At 37.9% G+C, this 14,740-nt stretch overlaps 2 protein-coding genes across 2 annotated transcripts in view; both read left to right on the top strand.

Moving 5' to 3' along the window:
* The first annotated feature begins 317 nt into the window (after positions 1 to 317).
* LOC131369908 (deleted in malignant brain tumors 1 protein-like) lies at positions 318 to 5,720 on the top strand. Its single transcript, XM_058416796.1, has 6 exons — positions 318 to 621; positions 1,720 to 2,037; positions 2,274 to 2,576; positions 3,852 to 3,934; positions 4,077 to 4,166; positions 5,430 to 5,720. The coding sequence occupies exons 1-6, from the start codon at positions 318 to 320 to the stop codon at positions 5,718 to 5,720; spliced, it is 1,389 nt and encodes a 462-aa protein (XP_058272779.1).
* A 153-nt stretch (positions 5,721 to 5,873) lies between these two features.
* LOC131369888 (deleted in malignant brain tumors 1 protein-like) overlaps positions 5,874 to 14,740 on the top strand; it is an 87,415-nt gene continuing 78,548 nt past the window's right edge. The window contains exons 1-6 of the mRNA XM_058416794.1: positions 5,874 to 6,070; positions 6,230 to 6,353; positions 6,473 to 6,640; positions 6,973 to 7,078; positions 9,062 to 9,205; positions 9,781 to 10,089. Coding sequence (XP_058272777.1) covers positions 5,874 to 6,070; positions 6,230 to 6,353; positions 6,473 to 6,640; positions 6,973 to 7,078; positions 9,062 to 9,205; positions 9,781 to 10,089 — 1,048 coding nt within the window. The remainder of the gene's footprint in view (positions 6,071 to 6,229; positions 6,354 to 6,472; positions 6,641 to 6,972; positions 7,079 to 9,061; positions 9,206 to 9,780; positions 10,090 to 14,740) is intronic.

Below are 14,740 nucleotides of genomic sequence, written 5' to 3'. Positions count from 1 at the left end.
GGGAGCGTGTTCCCTCTAACAGCACAAGAAGGTTTTGGAAAAAATGCAGAAAATTTTGGCTAATAAAAAAAAAAAAAAAACAGGCCTACAGTAAAATGAAACTTCTAACACGATACAAATAATATTTACAGTATTTATAACTGGAGGTGGTGGGTTAAAAAATAGTAACAAATTGGATTTAAAATGTTTAACATGCAGTTTATTTAAAATACATTATTTTTGAGAAATTATTAACAATTAACATAAGTAGACTCATAAGAAATTCATTATCATAAATTAATATAACATGGATTTTGCTGTTTGTCTTGTAAGGTAACATGCGACTCGTTGGTGGCACCGACTCCTGCTCTGGTAGAGTGGAGATCCTGCATGATGACCAGTGGGGAACAGTGTGTGATAATGACTGGGACCTGAATGATGCAGAGGTGGTGTGTAGACAGCTTGGATGTAGTAAAGCTGTCACCGCTCATCAAAGTGCCTACTTTGGTCAGGGAAGTGGTCCAATATGGCTGGATAATGTTCAGTGTTCTGGAAGTGAAAGCAACATCACACAGTGCTCTCATAGAGGATTTGGATCACACAACTGCAGCCATGGTGAAGATGCTGGTGTTACTTGCTCAGGTACAGAAAAGCCAAGATATCATTGTGCATCTCGCCAATGTTTTGAACACCTGCAACAACTAATTGGAAACATTCAAGAACAAATATGTCTCTTCCAAAAACCCATGAATATCCGTTGAAATTGTCTGTAGAATAAAACATATTCTGTCCTGCTGCTTATAATAATGTGGTTATAATGTGGCTTCGGAAGAGGCAGAAGCAGAATCCATTTGTGTTGTGTTTATTAAATAGAAAACCTAGCAAACAGTCCAAAATAGTGAGCAAAAATCTGAGGGCAAATAACAGGCAAAAAGCCAAAAAGCACAGGCCATGTGGCAAACAATTTACAGAACACGAGAAATCCAGAGAACAGAACAGGATCAAAACACAATGGCAAACACAATGGAGAACAAAGAATGTCTCGGTATGAAGGCAAACTGACAATACTTCACACAGTGCAATGGTATGACCATGGCAATAAATGATCGTAAAACTGAAAGTGAACCACGTGACCCCGGAAGCCTCAGTATTCGATCGAGGGCTCCCTCTGGAGGGTTGGAGGGGGAAGTGCCAGTGGCGCTGTTACAGTGTTGCATAGACTAATTCATATACTAGTCAACATTGTGGGGATCCACTAGTCAGGCGGTAGGGGAAACAGCAAAGTTGTACTAATGTTTGTTACTTTTTAATTTCCATTTAGATTCATTTGCCTTTCATCTGCTTTTTAAGCAATTTAATTAACTAATTTGTGTATTTTTTCCTTTTTTTCTCTCTCTCTAATTACATACCTTTTCTTTCTTCTCTCCCTCTATTTGGAGTGGCAATAACAGACCTTAGAAATTAATTTTTTATAATAAATTTGCTAACAATTTGTTTATCAACCTCTAAACAGAGAGGAGTGGTGGATTTCTTAAAAAGAATAATAAATTGGATTAGAAAGGTGTTAATATTCAGTTAAATTTAATGACCTAGTGCGAATAATGTTCATTATTCATTATGTGAAATGTTCTTAATTTTTTTTTGAGCTCTGATTAGAAAAAAATCATTAAAATTGTTGCTATATAATAAAAAAAAACTATGATTAATTAACAAGAACATGCATTCTGATGTTTGTTTTAGATGGCACTTACATACGACTCATTGGTGGCAACAACAACATCTGCTCTGGTACAGTGGAGATCCTGCATGATGACCAGTGGGGAACAGTGTGTGATGATGTCTGGGACCTGAATGATGCAGAGGTGGTGTGTAGACAGCTTGGATGTGGTAAAGCTGTCATCGCTCATCAAAGTGCCCACTTTGGTCAGGGAAGTGGCCCAATATGGCTGAATAATGTTCAGTGTTCTGGAAGTGAAAGTAACATCACACAGTGCTCTCATAGTGGATTTGGATCACATGGCTGCAGCCATGGTGAAGATGCTGGTGTTACTTGCTCAGGTACAAAAAAGCAAAGAATCAGCTCCAATCCACACTACAATATACTAAAGCTAAAATAGAGCCTTGACTCTTTTTTATACTTGCCAGCCACTGTAGATAATACATAAGAAATAAAACACCAGGGGGTTTATTGTTAATAATTTTTGAGAAATCATCATCAACTAACAGAAATGGAATCATTAGAGATTCATTATCATAAATGAATATAACATGAATTTTGCTGTTTCTCTTGTAAGGTAACATGAGACTCATTGGTGGCACCGACTCCTGCTCTGGTACAGTGGAGATCCTGCATGATGGTCAGTGGGGAACAGTGTGTGATAATGACTGGGACCTGAATGATGCAGAGGTGGTGTGTAGACAGCTTGGATGTGGTAAATCTGTCACAGTTCATCAAAATGCCCATTTTGGTCAGGGAAGTGGCCCAATATGGCTGGATGATGTTGAGTGTTCTGGAAGTGAACGCTTCATCACACAGTGCTCTCATAGAGGATTTGGATCACACAACTGCAACCATGGTGAAGATGCTGGTGTTACTTGCTCAGGTACAGAAAAGCAAAGAATTAGCTCCAATCCACACTACAATATACTAAAGCTAAAATAGAGTCCTGACTCTTTCTTATAATGTTTGAGAAATTAAACACCTAATGGTCTAATATTATCTAATTATTTTTACTGCCAATTGGAAGTATGTAATATATTTTTACTAATTTAAAAACAGCACATTTACATTTTATCTAGTTATGGTTACCTTTACTATAGCAGAATATGCATGAAGTTTTTTCCTGTTATTTAAGTCAGATGAATACAACCTGGAGGCCATGTCCAGGAATGTTCAGGAATGTTTTAGAGAAAAATGCTGAAGATTTTGGCCTAAAAAAAGACAGGCATTCAATGAAATGAAACTTCTAACATGAGACAAATAATATTGATGGTTCAAAACTCAAAAATGTCACTTCCATATACCAACAAATATCCGCTGAAATTGTCTGTGTATCTAAAATATTCTGTTATGCTGTTCATAATATTTTTTATAATGTGGCTTCAGAAGCAGGAGAAGCAGAATCCATTTGCATTGTGTTTATTAAATAGAAGCAGTCCAAAACAGTGAGCAAAAATCAGAGTGGAAATAACAGGCAAAAAGATAAACCAGAAAGCACAGTCTGTGCAAACACAATTTAAAGAACACGAGAAATCCAGAGAACAGAACTGGGTCAAAACACAATGGAACACACAATGGAGAACAAAGAATGGCTCAGTATGCAAGCAAACTGACAATACATTGTGCAGTGCACGGCTATAAATGATTTTAAAACCAGAAGTGAACCAAGTGACTGTGGAATGCTCAATATTCCGGCAAGGGTTCTTTCTGGAGGGGCAAGTGCTGGGGGTGCCATTTCAGTGTTACATAGACTAGTCATCTGTACTAATTCATATACTAGTCAACATTGTGGGGATGTTCATTAGTCAGACTGTAGGGAAAACAGCAACGCTGTCCAAATGTTTTCCTCTCTCTCCCTTTGCATAATTTTTCTTTCTTTTCTCCCTCTATTTGGAGTATTAACTTTATATAATACATTACTAACAATGTCTTTATCTACCTCTGAACAGAGAGGAGTGGTGGATTTCTTGAAAATATTGATAAAGTGGATTAAAACAGTGTTAATATTCGGTTAAATTTAATGTCCTAATGCAAATGATGTTCATTTTCATTATGTGAAATGTCCTTATTTTTTTTTTGGAGAAATGATTAGAAATAATCATTACATATATTCACTAAGATTAATTAACATGAATTTTGATGTTTGTCTTAGATGGTGCTAACATACGACTCATTGGTGGCATCAACTCCTGCTCTGGTAGAGTGGAGATCCTGCACAATGACCAGTGGGGAACAGTGTGTGATAATGACTGGGACCTGAATGATGCAGAGGTGGTGTGTAGACAGCTTGGATGTGGTAAAGCTGTCACCGCTCATCAAAATGCCCACTTTGGTCAGGGAAGTGACACAATTTCGCTGAATTATATTCGGTGTTTAGGAAGTGAAAGCTCCATCACACAGTGCTCTCGTAGAGGATTTGGGTCACACAACTGCAACCATGGTGAAGATGCTGGTGTTACTTGCTCAGGTACAGAAACACAAATAATCAGCTCCAATCCACACTACAACATATTAAAGCTACAATAGAGCGCTCACTTTTTCATATACTTCCCAGCCAGTGTGGATAATTTATAAGAAATAAAACACCAGGGGGTCTGATTTTCTAAGATTATTTCCACTGTCAAATTGGAAGTATGTATTTTTTTTTTAACACAATACATTTTATCTATTTACAGTTAAATTTAATATGGCAGAATATGCATGAAGTTTATTCCTGTTATTTATGTCAGATGAATACAAACTACGGGGCATGTCCCCTCTAATAAGACAGGAATGTTTTGGAGAAAAATGCGGAAAATTTTGGCTAAAAAAAGGACAGGCATTCAATAAAATGAAACTTCTAACATGATACAAATAATACTGATGGTATTTTAAATGGAGGTGGTGGGTCAAAAAATAGTAACAAATTGGATTTAAAATGTTTGAGCATGCATTTTAAGATTAATTACCCGAATCAAATTATATTTATTATTTATTATTATTATTTTTATATTATTATTATTATCATTATTTATTTAAAAGATATTTTTTTTGAGAAATCTTTAACAACTAACAGAAATGGAATCATAAGAAATTCATTGTCATAAATTAATATAACATGAATTTTTATGTTTGTCTTGCAAGTTATACGGCTCATTGGTGGCACTGACTCCTGCTCTGGTAGAGTGGAGATCCTGCATGATGGTCAGTGGGGAACAGTGTGTGATAATGACTGGGACCTGAATGATGCAGAGGTGGTGTGTAGACAGCTTGGATGTGGTAAAGCTGTCACCGCTCATCAAAGTGCCCACTTTGGTCAGGGAAGTGGCCCAATATGGCTGGATGATGTTGAGTGTTCTGGAAATGAAAGCGACATCACACAGTGCTCTCATAGAGGATTTGGATCACACAACTGCAACCATGGTGAAGATGCTGGTGTTACTTGCTCAGGTACAGAAATGCAAAGAATCAGCTTCAATCCAGACTACAATATACTAAAGCTAAAATAGAGCACTGGCTCTTTTTTTATACCTGCCTGCCAGCTTTTATAAGATTATTTTTTTATAAGAATATTTCTGGTGGCCGAGTCTTTGCCTATGGGACTTGGCTGGGCAAAGCCCGAAAGATCGGCGTAGTTCCGCCTTCCCGTAGGCTTGTTCCCCCGAGTCTCCACTCACAGCCTGGGCTCTGGTACCCAACTCCTTGAGATAGGTTGGACCCTCTACTACTCTAGAGTGCCTCATGGTGAGAGGCAGCTGGCTGCGGTGGGCTTGCTTTTAACCCCCCAGCTCAGCCGCAGCTGCCATGTGTTGGAGTTTTCCCCGGTTTCCCACCTTTGGACTTCTGTGCTAGCTACGGTTTGCCCATAACAAACATCAAGCATAAGGGTGCCCATCAGTACACATGGTACCAGGACACCATAGGCCGGAGGTCGATGATCAACCTTGTGGTCGTATCATCTGACCTTCGGCCATATGTCTTGGACACTCGGGTGAAGAGAGGAGCTGAACTGTCAACTGATCACCACCTGGTGGCTAGTTAGATCTGCTTGCGGATGAGGATACAGACTTGTATTGTGGGGGTCTGTTGGGAACATCTTGCTGAACCCTCTGTTAGGGAGGTCTTCAACTCCCACCTCCGGAAGAGTTTTGACAAGATTCTGAAGGAGGGTGGGAACATTGAGTCTGAGTGAACCATGTTCTCCTCCTCCATTGTTGATGCAGCTAGCCGGAGCTGTGGCCGTAATGTCTCTGGTGCCTGTCAGGGCGACAATCCCCGAACCCAGTGGTGGACACTGGAAGTAAGGGATGTAGTCAAGCTGAAGAGGGAGCCCTATCGAGCCTGGTTGTTTTGTGGAACCCCAGAGGCAGCTGATGATTACTGGCAGGCCAAGTGAGCTGCAGCCAGGTTGGTTCTGAAGGCAAAAACTTGGGTCAGGGAGGACTTTTGTGAGGCCATGGAGAAGGACTATCGGTCAGCCTCTGGGAAGTTCTGACAGACCGTCCAGTGCCTCAGAAGGGGTAAGTAGCTCTCTGCCAAGACTGTTTACAGAGCAGGTGGAGACTTGCTGACCTTGACTGGGGATTTTGTCAGACGGTGGAAGGAATACTTCGAGGACCTCCTCAATCCCACTGACACATCTTTCGTAGAGGAAGCAGAGGCTGAGGACTCAGAGGTAGATACATCCATTACCTAAGCTGAAGTCACTGAGGTAGTCCAGCAGCTCCTTTGTGGCAAGGCACCGGGGGTGGATGAGATTTGCCCTGAGTAACTTAAGTCTCTGTATGTTGTGAGGCTGTCTTGGCTGACACGTCTCTGCAACATTGCGTAGCAGTCAGGGACAGTGCCTCTGGACTGGGCACCCGGGGTGGTGGTCCCTCTTTTAAGAAGGGGGATCGGAGGGTGTGTTCCAACTATAGGGTGATCACACTCCTCACCCTCCCAGGGAAAGTCTATTCCAGGGTACTGGAGAGGAGAGCCTGACCTTTAGTTGAACCTGGGATTCAGGAGGAACAATGTGGATTTCATCCTAGTTTTGAACACTGGACCAGCTCTATACCCTCCACAGGGTACTTGAGAGTTCATGGGAGTTTGCCCAACCCATACACATGTGTTTTGTGGACTTGGAGAAGGTATTCGACTGTGTCCTTCATGGCATTCTGTGGGAGGTGCTCATTATTTTTAATTGACAGAATTTCTAGGCTCAGACAGGGGATGGAGGGAGTCCAGTTTGTGGACCACAGGATTTCATCTCTGCTTTTTGCAGATGATGATGTCCTGTTGGCTCCTTCAAGCTAGGACTTACAACATGCACTGGGGTGGTTTACAGCCGAGTGCAAAGTGGCTGGGATGAGGATCAGCACCTCCAAATCCATGGCCATGGTTCTCGACCAGAAAAAGGTAATTTGCTTGAAGTAGAGCCGCTGCTCCTCCATATTGAAAGGGGCCAGTTGAGGTGGCTCGCACATCTGTTTTGGATGCCTCCTGGACATCTCCCAGGGTAGGTGTTCCAGCCATGCCCCACCGGGAAGAGACCCCGGGAAAGACCCAGGACAGGCTGGAGGGACTATGTCTCTTGGCTGGCCTGGGAATGCCTTGGAATTCCCCTGGAAGTTTTGGAGAAAGTGTCTAGGGAGAGGGAAGTCTGGGCATCCCTGCTTAGACTGCTGCCTCTGCAACCCAGCTCCGGATAAGCAGGAGACAATGACATGACGCATTTTATAAATGTGATTTTGCAGATATGTAAGTTATATAATAATTAAAAATAACACGATATATTTTATCTATTGAAAATCACATTTAATGTTGCTGAATATTGCTGCTGCTTTTGTACATTTCTTTGGTTTTTAATCACAACATGTTGTGAATTTGAATTACATTACTATGCATGAAGTTTGTTCCTGTTAATTATGTCAGACAAATACAAAATGGGAGGTGTGTCCCCTCTAATAGGACAGTAAGGTTTTGGAGAAAAATGCAAAAAAAAAGAAATAAACAGGCCTATAATGAAATGAAACTTCTCACACGATACAAATAATATTGATTGTACTTATAACTGGCCATGGTGGGTTAGAAATTGTACCAAATTGGACTTAAAATGTTTTAGCCTGTAGTTTAAGATTAATTACCAAATTTAACTTATGGAAATTTTCTATTTCAATATTCTTCACGCAAAAGACATTTTTTGGCATCAGTGTGTATCCCATCGATGTTTTGAACATGTGAAACTACTGTAACGGTCTCCCAACTAACTTTATGCGGAGAGAGGTACACAAATTTGAGGGAGGGATTCACTGACCAGATTACTAATCAACCCTTGTCATAAATTTTAAATACACAATTACAGAACCACATACAGCAAAAGCATAAGTTTATATAAAAGGATACAAAAACATTATCATAAACAAATCCCCCAAAACATAACAATTGCAACACAAAAGCCCAAAACATAACAACAATTGCAACACAAAAACCCAAAGTCAGACCCATGCATTTCAGTCACTGCTGTTTGAAAAGGAGTGAATAAACAAAACCTTATCTGTCCATTCTACTATTGTCCATCCAGTAATCCGAATGTCCTGCAGATCAATGTCCGTTGCAGCCAGCGTGGACTGAAGTTATCCACTGCCGCCCTCCACCTGCTCCTTTCTGGTAGATTGAAAAGCCTTTAAGTCTTAGTCTTTAGAGCAAACATAACCAGACCCTCTCAGAGTAAAAAGCCAACCACTGAAGGAAGACAGTGCATAGAGTTCATTTGACAAGACCTGAAACCTAAAAAGTTTTCCAGTCAGGACTCCCGACCTCTGGGTAAGCACTCGAGAAGACAATATTTCCCTCTTCCCCCAAATCATACTCTCTTCTTCTCTCCCTTGACCTGGCTATATACAAGAGGGGGAATACAGCATAGAGCCCCCTAGAGTGTGGTAGTGACATGGCAATTAAGAGGATCAGTAATCAAGTTCAAGGCAGTTACACTACTAAATGGAAACATTCAAAAACCAAAAAGGTAATTTACTTAAATCCGCGTATATCCATTGAAATGGTCTGTAGGTATATAAAACATTCTGTCATGCTGCTTATAATAATGTTTATAATGTGGCTTCCGAAGAGGCAGAAGCAGAACCCATTTGTGTTGTGTTTATTAAATAGAAAACCAAACCAACAGTCTAAAATAGCCAGCAAAAATCAGAGTGGAAAGAAGAGGAAAAAAGATCATAAACCAGAAAACGCAGTCTGCGTGGCAAACAAATCTGACAAAACACAATGGAGAACAAAGAATGGCTGAAAAATTATTAAAAATAATCATTAAAAAATATTGCTATATAGTAATGAGATTCACTACGATTAATTAACATGAACATGAATTTTAATGTTTTGTCTTAGATGACGCTAACATACGACTCACTGGTGGCACCGACTCCTGTTCTGGTACAGTGGAGATCCTGCATTATGGCCAGTGGGGAACAGTATGTGATGATTTCTGGGACCTGAATGATGCAGAGGTGGTGTGTAGACAGCTTGGATGTGGTAAAGCTGTCACCGCTCATCAAAATGCCCACTTTGAACAGAGAAGTGGCCCAGTATGGCTGAATAATATTCAGTGTTCTGGAACTGAAAGCAGAATCACACAGTGCTCTCATAGAGGATTTGGATCACACGACTGCAGTCATGGTGAAGATGCTGGTGTTACTTGCTCAGGTACAGAAAAGCAAAGAATCAGATATTCTACAATATACTAAAGCTAAAATAGAGCCATGATTGTTTCTTATACTTGCTACCTACTGTAGATAATACTAAGGAAATAAAAGACCAGGGGGTATGATTTTCTAAAATTATTTTCACTTTCAATTTGGAAATGTCTTTTTTTATTAATTAAATAAAACAACACATAACACATTTTATCTATTTATAGTTACATTTAATATGGCAGAATATGCATGAAGTTTATTCCTGCTATTTATGTCATGTTGTTTCTATCTATCTATCTATCTATCTATCTATCTATCTATCTATCTATCTATCTATCTATCTATCTATCTATCTATCTATCTATCTATCTATCTATCTATCTATCACATGAATTTTTCTGTTTGTCTTGTAAGGTAACATACGACTCATTGGTGGCACCGACTCCTGCTCTGGTAGAGTGGAGATCCTGCATGATGGTCAGTGGGGAACAGTGTGTGATGATGACTGGGACCTGAATGATGCAGAGGTGGTGTGTAGACAGCTTGGATGTGGTAAAGCGGTCACCGCTCATCAAAATGCCCACTTTGGTCAGGGAAGTGACCCAATATGGCTGAATAATGTTCAGTGTTCTGGAAGTGAAAGCTCCATCACACAGTGCTCTCATAGAGGATTTGGATCACACAACTGCAGCCATGGTGAAGATGCTGGTGTTACTTGCTCAGGTACAGAAAAGCAAAGAATCAGCTTCAGTACACACTACGATATACTAAAGCTAAAACAGAACCCTGACTCTTTCTTATACTTGCCAGCCACTGTAGATTATTATATAAGAAATAAAACACAGGGAGTCTGATTTTATATGATTATTTTCACTGTTTTGGAAATATGTCATTTTTTATACATTAAAAAACACAATACATTTTATTTATTTATAGATACAATTAATATGGCAGAATATGCATGATGTTATTTCTGCTATCATCTATGTCAGATTAATACAAACTAGGGGGCGTGTCCTCTCTAATAGGTCTGGACAGATTTGTAGAAACAAAACAAAAAATTTTGGCTTAAAAAGAAAAACAAAACAGGCTTACAATGAAAAGAAACTTCTAACACAATATGAGTAATGTTAATGGTATTCATAGTTGGAGCAGATAGTTTAAAATATAGTAACAAATTGGATTAAAGATGTTTTAGCATGCAGTTTAAGATTAATTACCATCAAATTATGGAAATTTTAATTACTATTTATTTATACTATGTTTTTGAGAAATTATTAACAACTAAAAGAAATGGGATCATATCAGTTTAAGTTTTTTTGCAATATTTTAAAGAGTCATTATCATTAAGTAATTTAACATGAATTGTGATGTTTGTCTTGTAAGGTATCATACGACTCATTAATGGCACCGACTCCTGCTCTGGTACAGTGGAGATCCTGCATGATGGTCAGTGGGGAACAGTGTGTGATGATATCTGGGACCTGAATCATGCAGAGGTGGTGTGTAGACAGCTTGGATGTGGTAAAGCTGTCAAAGCTCATCAAAATGCCCACTTTGGTCAGGGAAGTGACCCAATATGGCTGGATGATGTTCGGTGTTTTGGAAGTGAAAGCTCCATCACACAGTGCTCTCATAATGGATTTGGATCACATGACTGCGGCCATAGTGAAGATGCTGGTGTTACTTGCTCAGGTACAGAAAAGCAGAGAATCAGCTCCAATCCACACTACAATATACTAAAGCTAAAATAGAGCCCTGACTCTTTCATATACTTGCCACTGTAGATAATATATAAGAAATTAAACACCAGGGGGTGTTGTTATAAGATTATTTTCAATGTCAAATTAGAAGTCTGCAATTTAAAAACAGCAAATAATACATTTATCCATTTATAGTTACATTTAATATGGCAGAATATGCAGGAAGTTTGTTCCTGTTATTTATATCAGATGAACACAAACTGGGGAGCATGCCCCCTCTAACAAGAGAGGAATATTTTTTTTCGAAAAAATGCAGAAAAATTTGGTTTAAAAAAGTAGCCCTTATGCCAATTTGCCAATATGTGTGTGTGTTTTTTTGTTTTTTTTTACACGCTTTATCAAGAAATAGTTACTTTATATATGGCCAAATATGCATGAAGTTAGTTCCTGCTGTTATCCATGTTGTATGTATTCAAACTCGGGGACATTTCCCCTCTAATTGGTCAGGATGTTTTGGAGAAAAAGGTTGAAAAAAAGAACATTCCAAAAAAATGTTAAAGAGCGTAAAAGCAAGTGTAACTTCTAAGAAAATACAGATAATGATAAAACACTTACCTATTGCGAAAGGTGGCAGAAACTTTTAAGAGACAATGAATGTTTCATTAAATGTAAACATTTTACAGTTTCATACAGGGTTGTGTTGACTCTGACATGCTGTCATGCTAAGACACAGCAAGTGTGTCAAGAATATCGGTGATGTCGCTGCTGCTTCTGTACGTTCATGCAAATATACTTCTGTTGTTCAAATATTATGGTAGTCTTATTTTATAAATTTGGAAATTCAAAAAAAAATTAGGGAGGTCAGGTAAATTCCGTCTGATATAAAAATATGAAAGAGATTTAAGAAGTCACACAAGCTTGTATGCTAGTCCTTAGCCACTCTTTTATCTTAGAGCTACTTCATCATTCCTTATTTTAAATAAAGTTGTAGCTCTCTACACTGAGTGCTGCATTTCAGGATTAGAGTCATTAAATCACACAGAAGGAGAACATGCAACGTGTTTTGGAATCTCTTTAAACATGTGTCAACTTGCATCATAGACAGCAGATAGGATTCACTTTTTTAAATTTTTCTCTCTCTCTGACCTGTTTTGTGCTTTTTTTAGGTTTTTTTTTTGTATTTGTTATGTAATTTTGGTGTGAATTTCTCTTTGGGATGAATAAAGTATCTATCTATCTATCTATCTATCTATCTATCTATCTATCTATCTATCTATCTATCTATCTATCTATCTATCTATCTATCTATCTATCTATCTATCTATCTATCTATCTATCTATCCCTGTTTTCATTTAGGTTTTCAGAAGGGTCCAAAAGGTCTGTTTAATGTTCCAATTTACTGAATTTTCTAGATTAGTAAATACTTTAGTATTTTATAACTCTTTCAGCTGTTAATCACTCAGTTCTCTTCCTGTTTTCTGCAGCAGATTCTGTCAATCAGGGAAACTACTTCTGTATTTATGACACTACCGTGTCGTCACATATGTTTACTTCTACTACTGCATCCCAGGTCATCATTGCAAAAGGTATATCAAAATAAAGTAGTTCTGCTGTTTTTGTGGTCTAAAGCTGGAATGTTTGAAATGCTTGATGATGATTTCTCTTTCAGAATCTCTGCCTCACTACATTGGTATTGGAGTGACAGCAGGACTGCTTCTCATCTTCATTCCAGTCATCATTTGTTTTGTAAAAAGACAAAAAGATCATATGGATAAGGAGGAGGACACACAGCGTGAGTTGTTAACATCATAAAAATTTCACTATAATTATAAAACACCATGGAGAATGTTCCAAAACCTGATCCAAAAAAAAAAAACAAATATATAAAAAAATATGTTTTATAATTTTTTGATAAGGACAAGTCTTATAGTCACGATGCACAAGCAGATGCAAGGGCACATCAGTAGAACAGCAGCTTTATTGTGGCAAGACTATAGAGTAATAGCAGGCAGAAGTCAGGGGATTACCAAATACCATACAATAGACAAAGCCAAGGGAAAACATAAAACACAGTCTGTAACCAGGAAGCGTATATCACAGGGTGTATATTAAGGTGAATGTAGGTTGAGACTCCTTGCACACTGTGGTGTGTAATCATGAATGAATGTTTAATCAGAAAGATAAACTTGGGTACTGTGTTGTAGTCCGAAGTGTCAATGTCTGTAGGAATGGCTGTACTCCGGATAGTGTAGTTGGAATCTAGAGTTGACATGACACTTCAGGACAGAGGAGTTTGCTGAGTTCACTTTTTTGTTTTATTAACCTCAAGAGAAGGAAAAAAGAGAGACTAGCGGGGAAGCAAATGTTTATAGCTGCTATATAATAAAAATCATCTTGTTTTTGCAAACCTAAAAAGTGACATTCTTTAATCAAAAATCGTCTCCAGATTGCTGAGGCATAAGTGAAATAATAATAATAATAATAATAATAATAAAAAAACATTTAAAATGCAATCAACTTTGGTTGATGATTGTTTTCCTGTAATAGCATGACACAGCTTTTATTAATTTCTTGTTCTATTCTTGTTTAAATTGAATATACATTGATACTTGAATAAGCTGAAAACTTATTTTGACACAATTACTTTATAGCTGCCAAAACCACAAACGAGAGTCCCCAAGGAGAGGAGACAGAAAACAAAGCCGCTTATCAAAACACAAAAACTATTTTCCAGCAGAAGAATGATGCATACAACTCTGATATTGACTGTGATGCGTGATGTGGAGTGAAGGAGTCTACCTTGCTTTTGAAGCTGAGGTACAAAGAAGTGATATGGACCAGGACTTTGTTGAGAATTGAACAATTATCCATTATCTATAGTCCACAAACAATAACATGGTTAAATTGGATAATTTTCAATTGTTAAGAAAGGGTTAGAATTAGAATAAGTTTGTTTTCCTCTGTTTAGATGGTACTATTTTAACACTTTCATACTACTTTATTGTTACCTGTTTATCTCATTGCTACTTGATATTAAAATGGTTTACAGATCCAGTACAGATTAATACTTATATTCAAATTTTAATTTAGTATTTTTAATATTAAATATCAAAATAAATGAAAATATAAATGATCCATCAACATTTTCAGTGCACTGATGCAGAAATCAGAAAATAAGGATAGGACCACTGGACATTAGTTTTTAATTCTTATATTTCTCACTTTCATCACTTTCAGATTAGATTAAGATTTAAAATGTCATATAATTTTGAAACTTGTCTGTGTTTTTCTTATTATTGTTGTCATTTTAATTTGATTTTTCATATTTTGTTATTTCATTTGGTGAATTCTGTGTGAATTTTATACACAAATTTTATTTACTCTTACCTTCCTACACCATGCAGTATATTCAGTCTTATGAATACTGCTTTGAACATTGTATTGTTTAGTTTAAAATGTGTCTTAGACACGAGAGACACAATTTGCCATGTCACTGTGTTAAACGTTTACATCTGCTACTGCAGAGAGATTTACCAATAGTCTCCCACAATCATAATCCATGATTGGATCGCCGTCTGACCACACAGATTACTTGGAGACAGTGCTTCGCTACACCCTAGATATTGTAGCTTCACTCAAAAGAAAATAATTTGAAGAAACTAGCACCTTG

This window comes from Hemibagrus wyckioides, linkage group LG02 (assembly GCF_019097595.1).
Source record: "Hemibagrus wyckioides isolate EC202008001 linkage group LG02, SWU_Hwy_1.0, whole genome shotgun sequence".
In the NCBI taxonomy this organism is placed as follows: domain Eukaryota; kingdom Metazoa; phylum Chordata; class Actinopteri; order Siluriformes; family Bagridae; genus Hemibagrus; species Hemibagrus wyckioides.
Note: the sequence above shows the minus strand (reverse complement) of the source record. Positions and strands in the feature narration are given on the sequence as shown.